Genomic DNA, 27,561 nt, shown 5'->3' on the forward strand with positions numbered 1-27,561 from the left:
AATAGACCCTGTGTTTGTTCTTCTTCAGGAAGTTTGAGAAGAGCAGAAAAGGGGCAAAGAAGAAGAAGATAAGGGGAGGTCGTCAGTGGAGGGGATTACGCATTGTGAGGACTATGAGCATTTGCTTCTGCTATTGTGGTGACTGAATTGCTTTCCAGTACCAGGGTATTTAGTTAAGCAGATTGTGTTTTCTTACACTCAGCAATGATCTTTCTTGATGGCAGCTGGTGACAAGTGGCTTGGGTGACAGAAGAATTACACAAACAGGTAGGTGTGGTCTTGGTTGCTAAAGTGATTATCTTTTGTAAGAAGATAATTCGATGCAAGTTTATATATATTCTCTAGAATAAGAAAAAAGAACACAAAGAATAACTTAGCTTGAAACATAAAAGCAGGGCACAGCTTCACTCCATGAATTCTAAATGAGCCCGTGGGTTCTGTGTATTAGTCACAGCAAGACATCTGTAAAGTTTTTGCTCTTTATAGATGGCTTTTGATGGAAAAATAGCTTCCTATGAAATATACTTTTTTATTCTATTGAGCAATTGACTCCTGTGTATATTCTACATTTTCAAATATTGAGTTAATGAAAAAGTAACAATTAAATAGATTATTATTACCTATAATGATGTGTGTTCAGTGTTTTGGGTCACTTATTTAAGGACAATAAACGCAGATATACAAATACCTGAATATACCAAAAACATTCTCACGATACAATTAAACAACCAAGAGAAAATAAAGTTTATGTGAATGGACATGTGTGAATAAACAAGGACTAAATGCTGGGCCACTCAGTATGCTAAACTGATGATTAGTTGTAGGCTATGGAGGACCATGAATTAAAATTACAAACCAGTACAGAATGAAATAAATGACTCCATATATATGACATTTTATATAAATATATGCCTTCAAATGCCCAGAAATTAAAGTTAGAATAAAAATACACTTTATAAACTTATATAAAATGCTATTTTTTTTATTATTTTTTTTTAGCATTTGATCGCTATAAACTTATTTTCCAGTTTTCCATTCCAAAATTTTCCATTTCATCTGTTAATTTAATTATTTTAAACTGAATTTTTCCTGTATTAGTTTAACGTTCTGTATGCACCCCCACCACATTTCTTTATGTTTTTGTGCTGCATGATGCAAAGAGGGCTTGTCATTCAAAGTGTGTTATGAAATCAGGCATCTGCCTCTTGTATAACAGAACAACTGATCAAGAAAATTCCATTATGACGACAGAACGCTGTCTTCATAATGGAATTTTGCTGATCAGTTTCAATAGTACACAAATAAAAGCTATTCTTGGGTTATGGTTTTTATTTTTGGTGTGAGAGGCAGCCAGGTCCAGATCCTGGATGCACCCCCAAATACATTCTGCTCCCTGAATCTAACCTATGAAATGCAACAACAGTGCTGCAAATCAAGACATTTTTTATAAAGTGAACATAAATACTCATAAAGAACAAATACAAATTAAGTAGATGAGACTCCTGATAAAAAACAAGAGAAGAAAACTTTCCAACAACCCCACAATTGAGTTATTAGATTCAAGATTCTTCCCTAAACTAATAATAGTAATTATAACTAATAAATAAACTAATCTAATCCAAAATTAATAACTGAAAACAAAACTGTTGGTAACTCCCAGCTCTAATTTCTAAGAGTCAGGAGTTACTAATATTGTTCTAATTTATCTATCAAGAGTAATGTTAATAGTTATAGTAAAAATTGTTGTCTAAAGGAAATCTAATAATTAATGAATAAAATTGCAAAAAGCACCTGAAGAATAACATCTGATGGATGTGAGGGAGGCAGACAGGAAGAACAGACGACCATGTTCCTTTTCTGGCTTTACATGTGGGCAGTTAAGCCTTCTATAGCCGATCAGCAGTAGGGATAAATCATTAGAGAGAGCAGTTTAATATGCATTGGAGAAAATACAGCAGGATGGTCAATGTACCAGTGCACAGGGGCATGTGTAAGAAATCCAAAAACACAATAATAAATTAAAAATGGATAAACTGATTCGTAACATGAAAATAACATGAAAATGGCACAGTAAATTAAATAATATAAAAGTAAATAAACACAAAGCAAGTCGTATCAATTCATGTATCAACTTGTAAATATATTCCTCAATGTTTGCATTTATTTTTAATGTCAAAAGTGATTAATTCAAAAGCATACTGACTTATTTATTCCATATGAGTCTGCCGTTTAAGTTATTTTCACTCAAAATATTTTCTCAAAAAATATCTGATATCTTCAAGCTTGATGTAATACTTTTGTATCAAACTTTTTATTATAATGAAATAGAAATTCACTGATTCCTTTTATTTTATTTTGCAATAACTCTAGTAGTATCACTTAATTACTGTTGATGGAAAAGAAAGGAGAGAAATAACAGGATGTAGTGCTGTTGCTGATTACCGTCAATGGAAATTCGTGACATTTTGCTAAGCAGCAATGATTTCCACTTGTGCACATAATAAAATCAAACAAATTACTTACTAACAAGTACATGATGGCTTGACATTCCCTGGTTGTTCTAGTTCATTCTCTGGACTTGTTTGACACCCCGATTAGAAAACAAGTGCTACATGTCAGTGTTACTGTTTTATGGAGCTGAACAGTAAACAACCAAGTCCCATGGTAGGCTCCCAAATGACCAATTAAGGACATTTTGTCTTAGAAGCTTGATCTTAAAGAAGTGAGGCTTAACAGATGTTTTTTCTTAAAGATTTCAAACAGTTGTATTCAAAGTGTATTTCAGTGCTTCCTTTTCTCAGTTATCATACACGGCACCACGTAAGAAGATGATTGACGGTTTATGCTTGAAAACCACAATAATTAATTATCTCATGAAGCTAGTATTATTTAGCAGTTAGAATGAGCATTGTATATTGATACTGACATGTCATCCACAATGTCAAGTGAAAGCTGCTTTTTCTTTATTGCTGTGTTGCAACATTTGTGTTGGCACATTAGACACAATTTAATAGCATCCCGGAACCATTCCTACAAAAGAGCGTCATTTTATTAGCTAGAACACATCACCATATAGGAAAATGATGTGACGGTCTCAGCGCATCTAGTGCTTAACATTGTGAGACTGCAGCTCATTGTCATTCTGTCATGTGGTAGAGTAGCGTTCTGTACATACAGGCTACAGGAGGTCTGCTAGAAATGGGAAGAAGGCCTATTAGAGGTAATGAATGGCTGTCAACCACAGGGCACTCTGCATGTACAGCATGTCATGCAGAATGAGAATTTCTTCTGAAAGGAACCGTGGAGTCCAGTGATCTTTCTTTCTGTTTTCTTGTTTCACTGCTTTTTTCAGACCATATGCATACCTGTAAAAATTAATAACTATGAAATCATAATCAAATCATAATCTAAAAGTCTTTTATGTAGACTTTGGCAGGTTCACCGTTATTATCAAGTACTATTAAGATAGTTGTCACCCATGGACATATGTTTCACTTGCTCCTTAATGCTTGCTATTTACAGGCCTCGAGCTATTTTTTGGCCATATTATTTTCCCAGAATTTCATCAGTTATTTGTAGAAAGGCCCATCTTGTTAAATTGGCATTAAAAAAACATCTGTTGACCTGTGCACTATTTTGGCCACACTGATATCCTCGGGAAGATTTTGAGGCAGACTCCTTGGCATGTTGGCAGCTGAATAGTTGCTCAGACAAACATCATTGAGGGCTCTTCTCTAGTTTTGGCACAAGGCGTTCAGTTTGGGCGCATGCTTGGCAGCCCTATGAAAGACCATAACGGCTCACGATTCACTGGCCACTAATTGGAATGTCACTCCACGATGCTTGGAGATATGAATACGGCCTGTAAGGACATACATAAGCATAAACACATACTCTTTTTCACGTTCTGTATCGAAATTGAATTTAAGAAATAAAAGGCATCAGTAATTGATTTTACCAGCTCATTACAAATAGGTCTTGACAGCCAATTTACTTTTACAAGATTAAACATGAACACTATGAGCTGTTAAAGCATTAATACTGGAGCTACTCTAACTGCTACAACAACTTCCTGGGGTATAGTGCATATTTCCACGGGAACCAGCGATGCTAACAAACCATGCACTGCTCCTGTGCAGCAGTCTGTATTAAAGCATTCACATAGTGGGACTGTATATGTTATGTGGTTATATTGCAGTGTCAAAAAATCCTATTAAGAGAGTTTAGAATTATGGCTATTGTGAATTCTATCCCTTAATGAGAACTGATCCCACTGAGTGCTGATGTATGGTTTGCTGCTTGACCGGAGAGCAGTATAAAGTTAGGTTAAGGTTTAATGAGAAGATAAATAATTTGTGTTGCTTCACCATGTAGGACAGAAGTCAAAAATGAAAAGTGAAGTGAAAGAATTTCGAGTCTTTAATACATCTAAAATAATAAGGCAGAAAATAAAACTGGGGAAATTGTTGATAGACTATTATCAACTATAGTGGTTTCCCTGTGCAGCATAAAAGATAGATATTTATTGTCTCTAGTGGAAAAGAAAAACAACAGCACATTTAATTCCTATAAAGAGGATTGATGAATTTGTCCAAATTAAAGTCTTCTAACTTGAGCAATGCTGTCAGTGCAAGATAATGTATCTGTGTGGTCCTAACTAATTTGCTGTCTTGCCTGACTTTCATTGTCCTTACACTCTTGACCCTGATCTTGGTCCACATTATAATTGGTGCATCGATTTGACTCATAGTTTGTCAGAGGCATGTGTGTCTCTGTTTTCCATGTCTGGGCAGACATTGATCTAATTAGAAGTCTTCATTAGTCAGCTGCAGAGTGCAGTGTCATGCTTAAGGAATGATGTTCTGCCCCACCCCCGCCCTAGCCCCTTTCAGCACCACCATCACTATAACACAATACAGGCCCTTGTCTGGATTCAAAACAAAGGACTGTTTTCAGATGCTTTTGCAGGACTGCAGGATTATGAAAAAACAAAACAAAACGGTTCTCCTTTGATTTTCTATCTCAGAATTGTTAGATATCTGCTTTGTTGTTGTGCACTCATAGATATCAAACAGAACAGAAGTTGACAATATTTTTTATAAGAATCAACTTCCTAAATGCAGAACTGTATTTTAACAGCACTTTTAAATATTTCAACATTGTTAATAGTTAATCTTCAAGATGAGCTTGTTAACAAGTGTCAACAAGTGATTTGGTTATGTTTGCATTTTTATATGCAACCTCTTCTCATGCCTGGGGCATCAAATATTGCTGCTTGGCAAAACTCTGGCATCTCAAAATCAAACACAAGATGTTCTTTGGTATCTATACATGATGTGGTGGATGTAGGCAATAGCTACAGCTGTGTCTCCCAAATAATTACGTTTGGATGCTTGTAAAGGACCCCTTCCAGATAGCCATCTAAATATCCAGGGTACTGTATGCTTTGTAATTTTACATCAAATTTATGTAGAACCTACAATGTAGCCTGCTGCGGTTGCCATTATTTAAAGTTCTGTGTGAGGTGCCTCCACTGATCTACAATTTCTCTCTCTTCAAGTTGATACATCCTCTTTTTATCAATTTGCGTAATAGTGACAGAAGAGAAAATAGCATAGGAGGAAACAAGGGGGCTGATCACAGTCAATCACAGTTGACATGGAGACTGTGTTGACATGATGAGTTATATTTATAGGAAGTTTCACACTGGGTTAAGGCAAGTTTTGGCATAGATTTTCAGAAGGGTTTCTGGTTTCGACATATCGATGGTGTATATATTTATCTCTAAACTTCAATCTTTTCCTAAATGTAACCTAATTAACTCTTGGTTATGCAGCCTAACAAAAACCTGACAAATTAATTTTTAATTGCAGTTTTTCGTGAAAGTAAAAAAATTATTTAAAGAAAAAAGAAACTGGTATGTGAAAGCCCCCAAATAGGACAATAGGACACAGAATTTAGCCACTACTTTTAATATAGCACAAATTCTATATCCAAGTACCTTCAAGTTGTTTTTGTGCATGTTTAGAATCCAATCGTCTAATTTACTAATCATCAGTTATGGCTTAGTTAATGCTATAGATTAGATTATCATTTATTAATCAAATAGAGATCCTCTCAATCATATTTACATACCGCTGACAAAAGACTGGCCTTTTTATTAACTAGAGTATGCAAATATTTTCAGGGTCAAAAGTAAATATATTTTGATTAGTTCTCTTTTAATATTCCAATTTTTAAAATGTACCTTTTAAATCATAAAGATAATATTTTACCACTGACAGTTTTTCAGTCTCTGTGCCCCACTGAGAAGTTCTTAGTGCAGACATTAATTAAATTGTTAACTTTTATTTTAGAGACATGGTCATGCATACAAACCACATCATAACAAGATGGGATGCAACACTGCCAGGATCATGAATTATGGTGCTGGTGAATGAAGAATTTGTAACATGGACCAGTGAAACTACTATCCTCTGTCCACTATCCACGTGAAGTGCAGAGGAAATGTATGGATGGACTGTAAAAATGAGCATGCCGAGTGTTTTGGCTGTGGCGATGGTGTTTTTTATGATTCCTGGTGGGGTGCTGAGTGATATGAGAGGTACTCAGGGTCTGGAAGCCCAACAATTGGCTCAGGGGTCCACTCATTTGCACCGTCGCCTGAAGAGAGGCTGGATCTGGAAACAGCTGTTTGTCCCCGAGGAAGATCCTACTCCTCGTGTTATTGGCCAGGTACTGCTTCACATTGAATGTCTGCCATGTCCTTGATATGGTACTTCCCTTTGAAAATGCATGCTTTCTAGTTACCTCGAGAAAATATGCAAAATTTAAAAAAACAAAAACAAAAACATTAATATACCTTCCTTTTCTTTTTGTAGCTCAAATCTGATTCTGATCAAGGTGAGTCTTCCATCAAGTACATATTATCAGGGGAAGGTGCTGGAGATGTGTTTGAAATAAACGAGTATACTGGGGAAATCCGGACACTGAAGAAGCTTGACCGTGAGGAAAAGGCGTTCTATGTGCTCCAAGCCCAGGCCATCAATAGATGGTCCAACGAACCAGAGGAGCCCCAGTCAGAGTTCATCATCACAGTGCAGGACATTAATGACAATGTCCCCCAGTTCCAGAATGAGCCATATGTGTCCAGCATTCCTGAGATGTGTCCAATTGGTATGTGTGAAAAAAAGTGAAAAAGTCCCTTTATGAAATGTTGAAAACACAGACACTAACTACATTTTAAAAGGTCATTTCTAACAGCCTTGGTTATGCTTTGTTAATGGTGTGCTTGTTAGAACACTTTTCACATTCTGATCTAGTGTTAGCAAGCTAATCTTGTGGCATTAGCATGCTCGTACTGGCATGTTGGCATTACAATTTAAACACGTCTTTGTCCAGGTCTAGCCTTTTTTAAAATTCAATAGTTTAGGACCAAAATTACCATCAGCAGTAGAGAGTCTCTAAATCTAAATCTCAGCTTTTACTACTTAATGTGTAAATAAGTATTAGTAATATTAGCGGTAATAGCAATATTCAACATACATGTACTTTTTATTGACTCTTATAAGAGAATTTCTAAGCTTCCACTTTGCTAGATGGCACTTCCTAGAAACAGTCAAGAATGAATGGGCTGTAGTTCAAAACCTTTCCGTAAGTATTAAGGACTCTTAATACTTACAGAGCCACGTTATTGCAATCGCTGCCTGTTGAACTTAGGAGAGAAATACTTAGGAGGCTGTTCTGTCACAATGAGTTGTAAATCTTTAACCCACTAATCAGCCTTCCTTTTAAGAATATCAACAAGAGCAAGAAGTCATTAGCATTTTTCACTTGAGTTTAGATTAATAATCAGTATTATAGTAGAAATTTTCTAAATTTCTTTCTTAAAATGGGGAAATAATTATTTCATACTTATACTATACAGGTCTTGCTCTTACTGACAGCTCAAAGCATTTTTACCTTTTATGTTAATCACTCTTCTTCACTGCTCCCTCCAAATTATTTTGTACAATTTCTGGTATTAATAGGACATGATGCCTAGATCTGTAAGGATCCGTCTTTTGTATTTAAAATATAAGTCACAAAAAGGAGTAATTTATTTGCAAATAAACTTTTTTCTGTCGTATTGATAAAAACTGACATGCTACTGAAATAAATTTTCTTAAATGAAATATTGACTGAAGACAATGAACAAAAGGTTATATGAATGTCTGTCATCTGTCCCTATTCAGGAAGTTAAAAATATTGGATTCTGTATGATAGCTCCAATGCCTTTATGGATAAATTTCTTAAATAATGTTATTATAACCACTGCCCTTTCATACCACAGACATTACCATTTCAATTTATATGTAATCTGCTTTAGCAGCATAATATCTAGCTCGTAATAAATCATAATGCATTTGACTCAGAAAGAGAAAGTGAGAGGTTGGAGTGAGGGCATTGTAAAATAAGAAATGCTGCGGTAAATCCCTGACTGTGTGAAAGACAGAGTGCTCTGTGGGAAGAAAGAACTAGATAGGGAAGAGGGCTGAGGGAGCAAAATATACTGTAAAAAGCAAAGCAAGGACAAGGATATGGTCAATGGAGAAAATGCGAGTAAGTGTGAAAGATGGACAGATAAAGGTGAATGAGAACGAAGGAGAGAAAACAAGCGGCACGTGGAGAGTGAGATGTCACAATAGGGCTGGAGAGGCTGTCACGCACACCTGCACCGCCTTACCGAGTGGTGAAAGGCCAAGGCTGCTTTGCCGCCCCCACCTTATCAACCCTTTTGCCTTAGTCAACATCCCTCCTCTAACCCTACCTCAACTATCCACCCTCTTCCATTTCCACTACTCCCCCCTGGAGCCAGTCAGACAGACCCTGCGGGACTATACTATAATCACTTTATTTCCCCATCGACTGGAACTGCTGCCTGAGCTAACTCTGACTGTGTGATCTGATCCCCCCCCACAGGGACCACAGTGGCACAGGTGACAGCCACAGATGCTGATGATCCCATGTTTGGAAACAACGCCAAGCTCATCTACTCCATCCTGCAGGGGGAACCTTACTTCTCTGTGGAGCCAAAGACCGGTACATGATGCTGACAGATATAAAGTGTTTTAGTTTAAACTAGCCATTGTGTTTAATCAGGAAAATGTCCGATCTTCACTTTTGGCAAGTTTAACATTTCTTTTTAATTATAAGATTACATAAACTTACTTGGTAAATGTATCTCTAAGGCTTCAGTCACAGTCGAGTAAAATTGGACAGCAAACTGTGCAACCAGGAAACTGATGATTGGCAGTAATTGTGCTGCATTTGTTTTGCCGTCTGGGACCAATTGCTAGTAGTTGCAGTAACCACTTTCGTTCACAAGGCAATGGTTGCAACAGGCGCCTGGTGGGAGGCGAGCTCTCTTAGTCCAACTCAGATCAAGAACAACTCTAAATACTCTCAAAGAGATTGTCAATGGTTTGCAATAAATCACCATCCAATTTATAAACACTGATAGACTGCCAGCAGGTTGCAATCAGTCTCCCCCGATGAGCAGAACTCATCTGCTCCATCAAATAATAAAACACACAAGCGTGAGTTACTTTAGTTTGTAGTAGCCTATTTACTGTAAACTAAGCTAAATTTAACTCTGACAAGCGTGTTTTATATATGTGATAGTTGTCAAAATAGTTATTGGATTCAGCGACTAATTAGCAAGGAGAGATGGGTCAAAGTGGTCCTCTTGCTTTTTACTTAGTTCTTTGTCTTAGAAAATGCAGCTATTACCTTCTCCCTTAGCTTTGAACCACAAATTTGTGCTGTTCTTGGGAGAATGTGGGTAATTATTAAAATCAACTAGCTGCCTCCATTTGTTTAGAAATGTATAAATTAGAGATGGACCGATCCGATATTACGTATCGGTATCGGTCCGATACTGACCTAAATTACTGGATCGGATATCAGAGAAAAATAAAAAATGTAATCCGATCCATTAAATATCACGAAAGCACCTCACAAAACTTGTAACGCGCCGTAACTCACCTCAGAAAGTTAGCGGAGCAGTATGCATCACGTGATAGAGCAGCTGTGGCATGCGGGACCTGGTCTGGATAGCATTTGGAGCTTAGCTAGCAACCCGGCATTTCATCTCCGACAAAGTTATCCCCGAGAGAAGTAAAGCAAGTGTGTAAGTCCATCTCTGAATGTTTGTAAAGCATTCCTGCGTTAAGCTTAACAAACGATATATGGAGCGACTGCTTCTTCTGGCTGCTACTTCAATCATGAAACTGCTTAATGATCAGCTGATCGGCTTTTCTGTCGCCAGTCCGTCTCTCTGGTTTGTTTTTGGCCCACTTTGCACCAGAAAGAGGAAACCAGCGGCTGAACAACAGCAGCACGTTTAAGCTTGATCAGCTGTTGTTAGAATGTATTTAATATTACTTTCTACACCAGGATCTTTTTCTACGTAGCTGACGCTGGTAACTGTGCAGGGGCGGATCTAGCAAAGTTTAGCCAGGGGGGCCGATAGGGCATTAACAGGGAAAAGGGGGCACAAAGACATACTTTTCTTTCTTATTCTCATTTAAAATGTCGAGCTTTTAATAAATAATTATCTGACACCCAAAGTTTTAATTTGATGTAAAATGAATAGAAGTCAATTACTGTATATAGTAACTGTTAAGTCTAATATACCCTAGTAAGCTATAGTACTTTTTCCTTTGGGAAGGTACTATCTGTGCAGTCTGCAATTTTGTTGAAGAAAGATGTTGAATCTATTTAATATTTCTTGAAAAATAATTGATTTCTGTGCATTTTTTTTCACACTGCATCAAATTAAGGTTGATTACGTCGATTAAGCATCATGAGGTGGAGCGTGAGGGGTGGTTCCCTATTTTTTATTTATTTATTTTTGTTGTTGCTGGGAGTTGGAACCCTATTAGTTAGGTTGCTTAATATTTACGCTAAGTACTCTTTAAAATACCAGAATAGGGAGGATGGTGTAGGTTTAAGTTTATTAGATTGATCAGTATTGCTGAACTATGAAAAAAAATTTTTTGCATACAGGTATAACAGAATAGCTTTAGTGTAGTTATTGTTTTAAACTTGAGTATGAACTTATACAAAATGCAGCAAGATATTTAAAAAACAGTTTTGTTGATTAAAAAACACTATATCGGATTCATATCGGTATCGGCAGATATCCAAATTTATGATATCGGTATCGGTATCGGACATAAAAAAGTGGTATCGTGCCATCTCTAGTATAAATTAAAAAACTGACCCTTTTAGATTTGAGAGAATGTGCCTGATGTGTAGATGTGTGGATTCTATGCAGTCTCCTTGTGGCACGTCCTCCCCTGACTTTGGTACAGCACTTCCCGTCTGATATAGATAGCAACAGATTTGAGATTTATCACAGTTAATCGGGGTATTTTCTCAAACAGACTGCATGTAAGTGCCAACTTGCATCAAGTTGGCACTTACATGATTCAGACTTGATTCACAGACTTGATTCAGTCAAAAACTGATAGCAGACGGATTCTGTCTCAGTGCCATTTCGGCATGTTTTATCACCATCTTGACTTGCTAACACCAATTTGAAGATGGCAGCTAACTCTAAGTGGTCTTAGAGCTGGTCTCTGTCTTCGAAGCAACCATTTAAAAGGCAAGAAGATCATACGTCACATTCACAGTCGCACTAATTTTCATCATATACAACCACTTTTTCCCTAGAATGACTGGAGCCTAAAAGAGCTATTGACAGATTTAGCTACTTTTGAGGCCAGCTAGACAAGTTCATCCTATGACAGACAATGGATTTTACTAATGCCCACATGCATCCTCGCTATTTTCTTGTGTAAATCCGAGGTCAGTTACAGCACTTCCCACACATGTTATTGACCTTAACTGTAATAAGTTGGGGGAGGGCATCACCGGCATGGAATAAAATATTTTAATGCAAATTACTGCACTATGCAAAAGTCCAAATATGACTTTTTAGAAAGCAAATTGTTAGTTCAATTGAATATTGTTCTCATGTTGTTGCTAAGGATTGTCTCATTGCACTGAAGTCACACTGGGTTAAATATTTACACTTGGGTTTTAAGGGGTTTTTTTTTTTTTTTTCTTTACGGGTTGTACGGAAGCCCCAAACGCAATTTCATTGTTCTTTGACAATGACAATAAATAAATACTTGACTTGATATATATATATATATATATATATATATATATATATATTTTTGTTTAACTCCATCCAACTTCACAGAGCATGTTTGATCTTTTCATAGTAAAAATGGAGAATATGAAAATGTTTACGTCATTTCAACACAAGATTCAGTGAACATGATATTGAGATAAATTCAAATCCACAAATGGCCTATAAATTTGTCGGGTCAATCTAATTTGTTTGATTTAAATTGTTTACTGTTTACTGTTGCCCTCATCTTCCAGTTTGCCCAGACAGAGGAAGCATTAAGTCATCTGAAAGCCCTCTTAATATTCCTTTTTGTGCTGATTAAATTTGAAGACTGGACATTTATTGTGATGCAGTTTTACTGCACATTTTGCACAGCGCGCTCAAGTGCAACTTCAGGCAAAGTTTGTTTACTTACAGTTGATTGTAAAAAAAACAAAACAAAGCAAAAAAAATCACCCACAGATATATTTAATGCTGTCTTAATGAACCAAAGACTCCTCTTGGCCCCCTCCTCCTCTCTCCCTGTCTTATCTACCTGCAGGGATTATTGTAACATCTTGGCAAAATATGGACCGTGAAGCCAGAGAGCAGTACCAGGTGGTGGTGCAGGTGAAGGATATGCTGGGTCTCAGCGGCGGTTATTCCTCTTCCACTACGGTTACGGTCAGCTTGACTGATGTCAATGACAATGGACCCACATTCCAGCAGCGTGAGTCACAGATATGACTCACAGTGATGCAAACATTGGGCCATACACAGTGAGGGAATCAATGAAAGAGTACAAAGCACTGCAGTCTGTGAGGACATGTTTAATATTATACCTATGAGCTATTTATTTGATCACACTTCTCCGGCTCGGGTGGGTGGTTTGTGCTGCATTCAGCTGTCTGTTATTCAGCCAGCAGCCAAAATTAAAAGATGGCAGGCTTGAGAGACGAATGAGAGAGAGTGAAGGAGACAGCAAAGGCGATTGGGATGTTTTGCTCATTTTGCGCTTGTGTACATGTTCCATACACTGGATGAATTTAATCATTCACACACGAGAGGACATTTGTCATGACCTTTGGAAGCAAACCTAGCTTTCCCAGTGATAAACCCCACTAAATGAATGCCGTGGGAAGAAATCAATTCTGTAGGACTGAGACAGCAAGAATGATACCTTTAACTATTAATGTCACATTCACATTCATTGAATGTGTCCCATGGATTTTATGTTCAGTCAAAAGGCCTTTTAAATATTGTATGGCCACACTGTGCTTTGAACCATGTCCTGTGTTTTGTCGCGTAATTGCAAATTATTATCGGCACAGTTTTTTTTTCTTCACAAGCAGCTGGTTTCCTGTCGAGTGTCGAGTTCCACCCAGTTGTGGCAGCCATCCAAATGGAGTTGCTCAAAGACACAATCACATTTTCTCATCTTCTTATTACAGTTAGGCTGGGATTATGTGTTGCCACAACTTATCTTTGACTCACACAAATTGACCCTCCACCACAATGTTCTTCCTTCTTATCACTTTATAGACAAGCAGCCTCTCTTGACTAGCTATTAACAAGTTACTGTCAAGTTCTGTATACTGTGTTCGGGTGGAGAAACTTTTTCATTTGTTGTTTTTTGCTCCAAATTTAGCAACTTTTCAAAGTGTCATTGCAGACAGCACAAGTACCAGTTTGGTATCAACTAAATTTTGTATTCCTTTTAATATCCTGTTCCAAGGTTCATCTTCTGAGCCCAATGGCATCAAAATGATTCATAGAAAATATTCTTGTTTCTTCAGACCTTTACACCTTTGCTGTCCCCGAAAACGCAGCCATCGGCACCACAGTAGGCAGAATCATGGCAGAGGATGGAGACACTGGCATCAATGCCAAAATGACCTACAGTCTGGAGGGTGAACTGGAAGAAAGCACTTTTATCATTAAAACAGACCCAGTAACACAAGAGGGAGTGATTCTACTGGCCAAGGTGAATCCCTTTACAATATCTACCTCGAATATTTAGATTCTCTGTGAATATCTGTGTGTGTGTGTGTGTGTGTGTGTGTGTGTGTGTGTGTGTGTGTGTGTGTGTGTGCATTCTATAAATCTATAGCTGCGTATGAAAATGTAAAATCGGCAGAGCAGGTTGGTACTTGAAACATTCTGGTTTCTGTTTGAAGTCTGCAAATAATCTAAATTTACCAGTCACTTTTAAGCAAGCTTTGGTTACATACAGTTAAACAGTTCAAGTGGAGAGTAAAGGGTAGATTGCATTTGTTGAACAACAATCTCAAAACTACCAGCTATACTCAATGATCTTTGCATGGTACAGGAAACCCTGAGCTTCTATTCAGATATGCTTTCTACAAAAAAAGAAGAAATGGCTGTTGTTTTGGAGAGGCTAAACCAAACAACTAACCCAAGATTTGTGTGTGTGTCTGTGTGTTTGTCTAGCCACAAGTCCTTCTCTGGGTTGGGCATTTGGGTACAGCAGTACTTGAAAGTACTTTGTGTTAAAACACAATAACATAAAACATTGAAATATTGAGAATAAAGTTTTAAATTTAAGCTAATGGCACTAATGTCATTAGTGTACAGCTGCTGGACCTTCTACAAAAGGCCTTGTGTAGATGACTTAGTAGATGAGTAAACAAGCCTGGAAGACTTGGCTTCATTTGTGCATTGTGAAATAGGTAAAAATGGTGAGATGGAAGGATTTTGATGGTTACACCTTTGTGCAGTACAGAAGGGATGATGCTGTATCAGACAATCGGGCTGCAGCTGATGACATTTCTCAAGTCCAGAAGAACCCAAGTACACACAAGAATGCATATTGAGATGGATGAAGGGAGTTGACCTTATTCTCGACATTTCCGCTTTATTCTCAAAAGAGTGTTTCAACTTTATCCTCAAAATTTCAACTTCATTCTCAATATGAATAATAAAAAACGTCTTTTGACTATTTTTGTTTCTTAAGGTGGCTCTAATAACAATCAAAATTGATTAGTGTTACATATTAATATTAAGAACCAGAAATTGCATTAAAGTATTCATATCTCACGAAAACAAAAAGGATCACTATAGTCAGTTGCAGGAAAATGTGAAGGGACAGCAAACAACACACACGTACATATATATGAATGGCATGTGTCAGTATAACCAAGCATTTGCACTAAACATACACGAGCCTAACTTTTCTTATAATCTGTTTTCAGTCAGTGCTCATAGTTAAGCTAAATGTCATGTTTCACTCCTTTGCAAACTGTCAGACTCCTGTGTCTATTGACAGACTGTGATTGACAGCCAAAGCATGCTGTGCAAATGATCAGCAACTGCTTCAACAGAACCAAGCCAAAGGGTGGTCCAAACCTGTGTGATATTGTCTGTGTGTGTGTTTATTTATTTATTTATTTTTCAGTGAAATAATCACATCTTGTTGCAAAACCACAACCACAAGGCCAATTAATCTATTGGTTAATTCAGAGAACATTGAAAAGTTATTGACCGAATTAGTTCAAATTAATAACAAAAATCAGTTCCTGAATACCGTTAATACACTTATATAGAATGAAGACTGCTGTCTGGGTGTTGGTGAACTTATGATTTCACCTTATTCACTTTACTTTTTCACACTTATATGCAATACCTCTCTCAATTATAGAACAGGAGATTTCAATTTAGATGCCGTGATCATGAAATAAAATAACAAACATTATTGACTCTGTTTCTGAATCATCCTGGGAAAGTGGTAATGGTTTGCATGCTGTTTTCTTATTACTAGCAGCATGTTAATCAAAACTGCAGCATTATTTAAGTGCATACTCACAGCTGGTAGCATATTGACACTAACTAAACAAGTCCAACATCCAGTCGCAGTCATGTCCTGCTCTCCTCAGAAAAAATTATCTGTTTTACATACAACTTTCTTTGTTTTTCAAAAGTTGTATCTGTTTGATTTAATTGTGATAAATTATGTTTTTTTTATTCTTCTTGTAACAACCTCTGTTCTAATACAAGCTATAAAAAGTTGAGTATTTCTTTCCTTCGCAGCCTTTGGACTTTGAAGTTAAGAGACGTTTCGACATGACCGCTGAGGCGGTCAATGACCACGTGGACACTCGTTTTCTGAGTTTGGACGACTTCACTGATAGGACGACAGTGAAAGTCATTGTGAAAGATGAGGATGAGCCACCTGTTTTCCTCTCGCCAGTCTACGAGTGGAAACTTCCTGAAAATGCAGCTGTGGGAACTGTGGTTGGCAGCGTTAGTGCTAGAGACACTGACACTGTCAACAATCCCATCAGGTAATGTGAACTGTCTAAACCAGGAAGAATGGCATATGCCATCCGACTACCAGTACGATAATGATAAGGTAGATACCCAAGCTGGCATGGGCTGAGCATCTTTAGACAGCTTCCTCCACAGGGTGAAAAATCATTTCATTTCAAATAGTGTTACCGGTTCGGTGCATCCATTTTTACCCTTGATCTCTGGATACCCTGTACATGGTCATATTTATCTCATATTACTTTAGTAGGAAATGAGCCCTGCTGAATAAATCATGACAGTTTTTTTTTTTTAACCTCACAGGCTTTTCTATCTATTGCCGTGGTATTATCACAAAGCAACGTTGCTAGGACGTGGGAATGTAATAAAGCACCATACGAGGTGGCATATGGAATTGAGATTTGCAGTCATTTGCAAGTGGGGCACGTTGCAAAGGAGACAGCCGCACTACTGGTGCCTGTAGTCCATCTCAGCAGAGCTTAAGAATGGCAGGTGCTGCATATCATCTTCAGCCTAGCGTCTATTACTGTCCCTTTGGTGACAGTGTCTCATTGATTAATAAATTCAGGCTGACATTTTAGTGGTTTCCGCAGTTCTAGTAAATATGATTAAAGTTGCTGTGGTCAAATTCCCCATGCTGTTATCAGCAAAGTAGCTCACAGAAAGATTGCATTACTCTGATATCCTAATTTACCAGGTTGTTCTAATCACTTTTTATTAAGAGTCCAATGATGATGAGAAAGTGGTATACAATAAAAATGGCCTGGTTTGCTTGTGATAGTTACATTCATGCTGCCTGACGATTATTTTGACAAAAAATTGTAGATCAACTTGTCACCCATTACCAGCAAACATGCCACAAAACATAATATCATGCAAGGCAGCTATTATTTAATTGCCATAAAAGCTTGTCTCTTTTTCCATGGTTACAAATTTCCATGTCTACCTGCTTTTACCTTCTATTTATACACTTATGTCAAAACAGAAAATGTCTTTGGTCAGATTAAAAATAATATTCATTTTAAATAACTGTGAAAATACAATGCCATCTGCATGAGGTGCTTTGTTTTCACAGTGTTGTTGTCGCTGTGTCAGACTAGCTCGTGTGTGTACTTGCTTTGTTGGATATCTGTCAACAGATTAAAAAATTGAGCAGTTTGCCTAATTAATCTCCCTGTGGTATCGCAATGTTTTGTTTGCCCAGAAAACAACCTTTCCTTCTAAATGGTATGTCTCCATGATTTTTCTTCCAGATACTCTGTTGACAAAAGGAGCGATACCACAAAAGCTTTTAAAATAGACCCAAACAATGGAACGATAACTGTCGCTAAGTCTTTGGACAGAGAGACTGCAGCCTGGCACAATGTGACAGTTGAAGCTAAGGAAACAAGTAAGGAGAGTTTCATGTATTTTATAAGAGCGTATGGTAATGTTAATGGTTGACTTATGGCACAATTATTCCCAAACGTGTGCAAAATATGTTCCAGCAATTTGCTGATGAGAAATCTACTATAGCAGAGATTCACAAACAGGGTTTTCAAACACTGGACAGTGGATTGTTGTTTAAAATATGGAATTAAAAGCAACAAATAAATAGCTTGACTTTTAATTCCATTGACTTTAAAAATGTGTCCTTATTCATTTACTCAGTCATCCGTTTTCTGCTACCATGTACTAATCGCCAGCAGGTCATGTGATGGACAGAGGTTTCTTGTTAAATCACAACCCAACAGTATCTTAGCTTCTCCTTCACCCACTCACTCATCGACTCTCCGTCACTCCTTAGACACCAGAGTGTCAGGACTGAGAGATATATTCATGGAGTGTGTTATTCCACTTCTTCATGGATTGTGTCATTTAGCCTCAGTCACACAGGCCTAGAGACTGTCATCTGGCAGCAAACCAGTTGGGTAAGGACAAATGTGTATTCCCTGACCAGTTGTGAGTGGTTGCTGGAGGTCGCTGTAAAATCATTTGGTAAAGTCCTATTCATACAGGCTTAGAGACGAGTCCGTCACCATCTGCTGACCACTACTGCCTGAAGAAAAGTATGTATTCTGCAACTGGTTGACAACAGGTTGCTGTCGTGAAACTGGTCGCAAAGAGGTATACAGTGGTGTGCTGAAAACCTCCTTTTGAGGGCTTTGGTAGATAGCGGATTGCCACGGTGACCTGTAGTTAAACTACTCACCAAGTGGTCGTGAAACCAAGAAATGAGTGATGCAAATTGGAAGTGAAGACTGTTAGCCTGAAAAAGTACATTTTGAAATGTGTTGATTGCAGTGGTGATGCCACAACATTAACTTTAAAAGTAAATGTTCTGCATTTTCATTTTGCTTCACACTTTTTCAAGCTTCACTACAGCAAAGTAAATGACATGCAAGTTATGCACAACAACGGCAATATGCTGGCAACCAAAGCAATCAAAATTATTTTTAGGCGCCGCAACCTGTTTGTAACTGATTTTATCCAGCTGGTCTTGTGTTAAAATTCTATCTTCATGCTGTCTTCGTGGTAAAAGATAATGTCATATTTTTGTCATTCTTTTGCAGAAAAGAAAAAAAGAAAGAAAAACAATTACATCTCCACTCTCAAAAGTCTACAACTTTTGAAGAGTAGAGATATTACAAGCTTGCAGGAAAAAGTCAAATTTGATATATTTTCGTTTCTACCTACTAGTCGTTCAGTTTCCATCTCACAGACCAGTGGGTGCACCTCAGAAAAAAATGTTGGGAACAGCTAGTGTAGACTGGAGCCTTAAATTTCCATAATAGGTATAACTGTTTACTGTTGAATCGTTTATTTTGTTTTGGTGAAAGCAGTGTGATGCTGGTGCCCGTTTTTTCCCCCACATTCCTAAAGCTAGAAGACAGAAACATTTCTCAGTCTTAAGTGTTATTTTGACAGAGCTTTTACAAAGCATTTATGATACATGGACCCAGTGGACTCCAGCAAATGTCTATCTTCACTACTGCAGCGCAGAACCATTTATCCTCCTCTGTGGTGGTGTTCATCAAAGTACTGGACATAAACGACAATGTGCCAAGGCTTGCAAGAGATTACCAGCCATATATCTGTGAGGGGACGCAGGCAGGAGAAGTATGTATATTATGATGCACTGATGTTCACGATTTACTACACTGCAGAGTGGAAAGCTGAATATACATGAATGTGAACTGTAAAAGTTGTCATATTGTGTCCTATAGTATTTCTATCTATCTATTGATCTTCTTTACATTTTGGTTCCAAAGAGCCAGACTTGAAAATGGGAAATAGCTGTATTGACACAACACAGACTGAACTTTCTGAGGCAAGCTTTCTTGTTATTTTTTTTAAGTAGTATTGGGAAAGGTTTTCTGTAGATAGTTTTTCTTGACTTGCCACTTTTATGCCGTCCGATTATCCAGATAACTCAACATTTTTGGTGCAAAACATACTATGTATGTCAACCTGTGTTATCTTTGGCATTTTTCCTAGATTCATTAAAGAAATGAGAGCTACATTGGTTCATCCCTTCAATATTGTGGTTTGTTGATGTTTGAATGATTCATAGGTAAATGTTAAGACTGTTAAAACTGGATTGAAATTAGGGTCTACCTTAAAATATAAAGCACCTTGATGCAACTGTTGTTGTGATTTGGCGCTGTATAAATTAAAATTGAATTGTAAATAAGTGAAAAAGCAGCCAGTGTCCAAAGACAATTACTGAAAGAAGGCCTTGTGAACTATTGCTAAAGCCAACTTCAATAATTGACAAATAAGTCTGGCTCCTTGGAAGCAAAATACAAAGAACGGAACTGTGATTCTCAACTTTTGCATAATACTGTGAGATATATATATATATATATATATATATATATATATATATATATATATATATATATATATATATATATATATATATATATATATATATATATTAGTGTGTGTGTGTGTGTGTGCGTGTGTGTGCTCAACAAATTTATTAGGTCACCACACCATGTAAGTTGAGAACTAGAATTAATTCAACTTGGGTAAAGAATTGTTATACTAATTGCATTCCTTATACATCTTTTTCCTATAATGCTGTAATGTAGTTCTGAAGCTATACATTCCAAATCACAATAAAGATACGGTGGCCCTGAGAGGCCAAATGGACTGCAACTTAAGAAAACACCAGTTTTATCATGATTCATATAATACTGATGATAGATTTTTAGGCTAATAGTTAGGCTAACACACTTACCTCTCATCTTTTCTTTCCTCACAAAACTGATAGATCCTCCACTTCTTTTAAGTGTCTCCCAGCGCAATTCTTAGCATATTTTGGTTCCTGCAACTGGTCCGTCGGGTTATTGTCTCCCCAGAAACACTTGCTTGTGCTTTTGGAAATCTATTTTTTCCTATTTCTGTTGTCATGTTTCCTAATTCTGTTGTGTTTTGTGTGCTTTTGCAGCGTTTTTCTTATTGCTGGTGTTTTCTTAAGTTGCAGTCTGTTTGGCCTCTCAGGGCCACCGTATAAAGAGGATGTTCCTAAAGGAGGCTTTCCTAAAATGGCACGATGATACAGATTATCTAATGAGGTTCATTTATGCCACAGCTGCCGAAAATTACCAGGACTGGCAATTACCAAAATGATTTTATTTTGTTTCCACCAGTACGGGCAAGCTCTTTAATCAAATTGATAATTTTAATGCTAATTATTTAATAAATATTAAAAAATTCATTATTTTTGTTATGCCCGTATTTTCACATTTACTGTTTTCCAAAATAAAGCAGATAAAAATAGCAAACCACAATATTTTTGATAAAGTTGCCAAATTACAGTTATGTAATTGCATTCCTGAGCAGAAATTTGTTACAATGGTTGAATGTTATGCTTCATTAATTTCAGTGCAGTAGCTCAAATTTGGGTATAAATATATGAAGTCAGGTTTTTTTGGTAACTTTTTTTTTCACGTATTAATAACAATGAAATTTTTTGACAGATTTATAAAATGCCCATGTTTTCTTTTTTCCATGATAGGTGGTCTGATAAATTTGTTAAGCACTCTACATCTGTATGTATATATGAACAGATGGATACAATTCCTCCTTACTTACTATCATCACTTCTTGCAGCTTTGTTTTTTCTGTATTTTCTGTTTTTATTCTCTCAGCTCATTCAGCTGCTCAGCGCTGTTGATCCAGACGACCCTGTCGAAGGACATCATTTCTACTTTTCTATGGTCCCCGAGAAGCGCATTAATCCAAACTTCACAATCAGAGATAATCAAGGTTATAGTCAAATCAATAATATACAAATGCATACAAATGTGTCTGCTTTAGAATTACTAGATACCATGCTCATTCAGTAACTATTGAGTTACATCAAACAGGCTCTTAGAGTAGCATAACGACTCACAACAAGGGAATCATTTAGAGCGTCTGTGTTGTTTCATACTCACAAAGTTGGCCAGTTAGCTTCTAAAGCGCAGTTATTACTCTGTATTATTGAATTCATTCAATCCATGCCAGAATGTTACTATGAGGTAATGCCATTATTCATTTTGGAAAGACGACGACTAATTGTGAGTTTTAGAAGCTTGAGAAAGAATCAGAGTCACTGCTGCACCTGTTTCTCACAATTTTCTAAGCTTCTCTGTGGAGGCTAAAGCTTTATATTTTCTGTATAGACATATATGTGAGTGAGAGTGTTGCTTATAGTCCCACTTAGCTCTTTTTCAGAAAACAGGCATATTTTCCCCAAATTCACCTCAAAACATGTGCAGTGAATGATTAAAAGAAAGTCTAGAAACTAGAAAAATAATAATACAGAGATTAATGTGATGTCAGTCTAACAATGTAATCGGTCACAGTGTGACTTGTTTTCCCTCCAAGTGCAACGAACCAGCTGCTGACTGACTCAGGGCTATTGCAGTGAGACCCTCAGCATAAACTAAATCTGTATAATTATACTTCTTGCTCCAAAAAATGTCATCCTGCAAATCACTGACATTTTCCATCAGATGCTTTAGGCTGTGGAGCAAAAATGAACTCAAAACCAGAAGAAGCCACAGTATCCCATATGGTTCCTGCCAGAAAAGCAATGAACAACAGCTAAGTCATAACCTGCAATGATTTTAGGCTAAGGACAAAATAACAGCGATATTTTTTTGATTAAAGAAAAAATAAATAAATGCATCCTGGAATATTCTGGGAGGAAAATCCTTCTGTAGGTTCTACTTTTTGTGTGGCTGACTGCCTTTTGAGTGAGCAAATTGAGGTGTTTGGCTTAGAGTGCACTCAACCCTTTTTTAGGGTTTATAATGAAAATGGGCAGCAAATTGAAGAGACATCATTGTTAAAGTACAGAGCATGTTTGAATGTGTTGAGTAAGTTAGAATGAAATATATGCAGGTGCAGCGTATGAGTGGTTAGCCACTCAAGCACAGCAGTCCAGTCAGCAACCAGGAAATGAATAATGAATCAAGAAACAAGTTTAATAAAACACATTTCCATATGCCACAAGGCTTATTTGACTCCAAAGAAGTTTTTTGTTCAGTGCCTTCATGAAGTCTTACAGGCACACTCAGAAGTTAAATTCATTTTCCAAATTTACTTTTATACATTGACCAGAAATTGATTTGACAAGGCGCAGGGCTTTTTAGAGAGCCTGGTTTTTATTTTAAATTGCATTAAGTTTGTCACTTCACAGGTTTTTCTCCTTGTATTGTCTAGACACATCAGCATTCACATTGGGATTTCTCATGTTTTTTTAAAGAATGCTGAAAAGGGCATCTCTAACATTTGGCATACCTTTTAGACAACACAGCTGGAATCGTGGCACGCCGGAGTACTTTCACCCGTAAGGATCGAACCCAGTACCTTTTGCCTGTGGTGGTGGCAGACAGTGGCTCTCCAGCCCTCTCCGGTACTAGCACTCTGACCATTAGTGTGTGCAGCTGTCAGCCTGCAGGTCATTGTCCCACAGGAGGGGTGGAAGCCCTTGCTCTCTCCATGGGGGTGAGCCTACAAACCTTGTTAGGGATTCTGTTCTGCCTTGTCACACTCACAGGTAAGCAAGCATAATGTTGTCACATTGCATATCCTGTTTAAGTTTTGAATAGTGGATATTTCAAATGATCAAACAAATTTTGTAGTACTAGAAAAAGATAACCCGAGCAAACTCCAAATCCAGTTTTAAAGTGATAATTTAATTTGTTTAGAAAATCCTATCCAAACCTGAAAAAGTAATTGCCTCCTTGTTAAATCATGAAGTAACTAGGATTAACCATATTTTTGGAAAGCAGAGCACAATGTCAGTAGCCGCAACCACAGCTGATTGCTGTCAGATCTGTTGAATCAAGAAATCCCTTAAACAGAACCTGTTGAAAAAGTAAAGTAGCCTAAATGTTGCAAAAAAGCAACACATCATGCCATGATCAAATTAAACCACTGAGAAACAAATTCATTGACATCTACCAGTCTGGAAAGGTTTACAATGACATTTCAAAGACTATGGAACTCTTAACTATAATGAGAGCCATTATCCAAATAATAGAGAAATCTTGGCACAGCGTTTAACCTTCCCACGAGTGGCTGGCCTACCAAAATTACACCAAGAGTGCATGAACATCCAGGAGGTCAGAAAAGAATCCAGAAAAACATCTAAAGAATTGAAGGCCTCACTTGTCTCAGTTAGGTAAGTGTTCATGATTCAACAACAACAAAAAAGCTGAATAATAATGGTATCATGTGAGAGTTCTAAGGTAAAAGCCAATACTGACCAAAAAGAACACAAAGTCTCCTCTTATATTTGCCAAAAAAAACCATCTTGATGATCCCCAAGACTTTTGGAAAAATATTCTGTGGACTGACGAGACAAAAGTTGAAATTTTGGGACATTTCCACGACTTGGACAACTTGCTATAATTGGTGGAACAATGAATTCTGCTCTGTACCAGAAAATCTTCCAGGATAATGCCATCAGTTTCTGCCCTGAAGCTCCAGCACCCTCGGGTTATGCAGCAGGACAATGATCCAATACATACCTCCACATCTATCTCTGAGTGGCTTAAAAAACACAAAAACACAAAATGAAGGTTTTGGAGTGGTCTAGTTAAAGACCAGAATTAAAACTGATTTGAGATTTTTTTGGCATGGCATTAAACATGGTGTTAATTTCCTAAAATGTACCAATGTGGACCAAAATTCCTGTGCAGCAATGTGAAAGACTCATTCCCAGTTATCACGAATCTTTTTTGACACAGGGTCAAGTAGGTTTGGATACTACTAATAAAAAAAAATGTCTCATGTTCATTAACAATTTTGTATTTATGTGGGTTATTTTTGTCTAATGTTAAAATTTGTTTAATTAATGGAGACATAAGTATTTCAAATATGCAAAGAAAAAAGGAAAAAAGTAAGGTACTTTTTACAACACTGTTGCCTAACTGTAGCTCCTTTTTGTCTGGGTTTTGGAGAAAGTGTAGAAGCATTTTAAAGTATTTCCAATTATAATTTCCACTTTTAAGCAAGACGTCAGTTTTGATACGACGTCACGACAAAGTCTGACTGGAATAAAAGATGTCGAATCAAACAAGAATATTCAATAAAAAAAAAAAACTGCTTTAATAAAAAAATACACTGGAAGAGTTAATTAGTAAAATTTGTAAAGTACATTCAGAGAGGATCTCACTGGTAATTGCTCTTTCATTCAATATTACTTATGGAAAAGGAAACCAGTAAATCAAACTCCCGAGATGTTGGAGTTTTATAACGTCAGCTTCACTGAAACTGTCGTTAAAATAAGTCACTGTTTTCCAGCAGGTCTGTTGAGCTAAAGCAGTTCCAGCTCACACCACTTTGGCAAGTATGCGAATGTGTGTTAAATAGCAAGATTTTTCATTAACAAATTTGCACTTTCATTTGAATCTGCCTTTTAAGACTCACCAGCGTGCCTTTAACACACACTTTTAAAATGCTGAAAGCTTGCAGAGCAATGATGTCAGGTAATGTGCGTATTGGTTGCAATACATCAGTAGCAATGCCATCCTGGGACACTGATGGGTTTGCATAGTGAAGAGCTTTATTATGACCTCGGCTGCTTTGTGTCCTCCCTGTGCCCATCACATGAAAGATTAATGACAAAACCTGCTATGCTAACATTCTGTTGGATGAGAACAATAGCTGATGAAAACCCGGCAGAAACAAAATAACAAGAGTTTTAGTATTCTGTGCCACATGGAGCAAATAAAGGAACACTTTCTTTGTATGTGAGCTGAAGTAAAATAAACAACCAATCAAACAAAAAAAAAACTAAAAAAGAATGTATTGCCTAATTTGCCATCATTTCGATTTCTTGCATCTACAAAAACAAATCTGGCAGCTATTACTTTTCGGTGTGCTTGTGCGCAGCATGCATGCTCCATCGGGCACTGTAGATTTTTTTTTTTTTTCACAACAAAGCTCATGCCCTGGTGTTTAACTGTAATGATCTCCTGCTGTGTTGTGTCTGCAGTGCTGTCAGTCGTAATGGTGATGGTGAGGAGACACAGGAGAAAACAGCAGGAGGGACGTGAGGTGGAGGTGAAGGAGCTGGAGCTGCCTGAGACTGTGTCGCAGAAGGTGTTTTATTATGGAGAATCAGGAGTTGGAGGAGTGGAGCTGGACTTCTGCCAACCTACTGTCCCAATGCGTCCCCGCCCCAGGAGAAGGGAGAGGAGGATGCGAAGGGAAGACGTCAGGGCCAGCATACGAATGTCCCTCCGAGAGTCGCACCTCATTGGCCCGGAGGACGAGGTCTTCAGGCAGTTTATTCTGGACAGGCTGGCAGAAGCTGATCAAGATCCTTATGCTCCTCCTTTCGACTACCTTCAAATTTATGCATATGAAGGGTCGGGGTCTCCCACAGGATCTCTGAGCTCACTGGACTCTTCTACTTTGGAGTCCGACCAGTCTGTTTGTAATCCCAGACCCTCTTTAGCAAGACTCACACCATGGTACGGTGCAAGAGAGGAAGACACACTCTTTTAATCTGATTTATTAAACAAGCGCTCCTGTTCCTGAGTGGATGTCCAAGAAGCACTCATGAAGAACATGCAGTCCAAATCCATGTTAGATTACTGGTGAGTCTAAATTGGCCTTATGTGTGAATGTGAGAGTGAATGTGATCTGTCTCTCTTCAGCAATAGAACGCCGACCTGTCCAGGGAGTGCCCCGCCTCCTGCTCTATGATGGATGTGTTAAGAGTTGACTCGAACAAAAAGTTTGACATTTTGTGAAGTAAATTTTCCGACTGAGAAACTGTATTTATCAAAGTGTCAGTCTCCCGCATTCCTTTAGTGATAAGATCAAGCCTTATATAAAAACAGATACTGGCGGTTTGATACATTTTGTTTATTTTGTTTATCACTGCTCAATAACATGAATAACTTAAACTTCATGATATGATTTTTTTTCTATTATAATGGAGTTTGAGAGCATAATTAATCACTAGACGTTGGCTATGTTAAATGTGTCAGTGATTTAAATGACCAGGGCATGAAAGACTGACCTGCCATGTTGCACAATATCATCAATCTTGTTGTCTTATTCAGCTGATCAGCGGTCAGGATGCAGTGACCAAGACTGGAGCTTGCATCTTCTTTCTCCTCAAAACCAGTGATGAACTATTTCTTCTTAAAGCTTACATTTTTGTTTTTATTGGCGATGTGGGGGGAACAGAGCACGTCATATTTTTGTTTATCCCGTGAAGCTGTTATAATTATATTTTTTGGAAGCAGTCACCTTCTGATCAGGCAGTATCAGGGCATCCAAGTTGTAGTCAGTCAATATTTACTTATAGGCGTGTTTTGTCCTCCACCAAGAATGGACAAAAATAATATAACATGGCTCTTTGGCTTCTTAACTTGGTGACTGTGTTCAGCTGTGAGCTGTTTATCTGTTGTTGCATTAAGTAGGGAGGGCTCAGTGGCTTTATTACCTTTTTTTGCTGGAAACTGCTCTCTGTTGCAGCAGGAAAATAGGCTGTTTATAACAGTGTTCGTACGCTGGAAAACCAAAATAATGAGTTTAAATAGGCTAAAGTGCTCTTTAAGCTGAAGAAAATGCTATGCAGTGTTGGTCAAGTTACTTGAAAAAAGCAATCAGTA

The 27,561-nt window shown here is 37.5% G+C and overlaps 1 protein-coding gene across 2 annotated transcripts; it reads left to right on the plus strand.

The window, feature by feature from the left end:
• On the plus strand, positions 1–27,548 carry cdh19 (cadherin 19, type 2). 2 transcript variants are annotated; one of them, XR_003273370.1, is made up of 13 exons: positions 1–267; positions 6,357–6,735; positions 6,882–7,176; positions 8,962–9,081; positions 12,726–12,893; positions 13,960–14,147; positions 16,211–16,464; positions 17,701–17,837; positions 19,425–19,546; positions 21,586–21,703; positions 23,232–23,483; positions 25,929–26,535; positions 27,007–27,548. XR_003273370.1 is itself a non-coding variant. In XM_026180010.1 (13 exons), the coding sequence occupies exons 3-13, from the start codon at positions 6,508–6,510 to the stop codon at positions 26,441–26,443; spliced, it is 2,397 nt and encodes a 798-aa protein (XP_026035795.1). In that variant the 5' UTR covers positions 1–104; positions 182–267; positions 6,357–6,507; the 3' UTR covers positions 26,444–27,548. The 2 variants fall into 2 exon arrangements, 1 of the variants encoding a protein (XP_026035795.1); XM_026180010.1 differs by having other exon boundaries at positions 1–104; positions 182–267; positions 25,929–27,548.
• The last annotated feature ends 13 nt before the right edge of the window (positions 27,549–27,561 follow it).

Source organism: Astatotilapia calliptera, chromosome 9 (genome assembly GCF_900246225.1).
Source record: "Astatotilapia calliptera chromosome 9, fAstCal1.2, whole genome shotgun sequence".
Lineage (NCBI taxonomy): Eukaryota > Metazoa > Chordata > Actinopteri > Cichliformes > Cichlidae > Astatotilapia > Astatotilapia calliptera.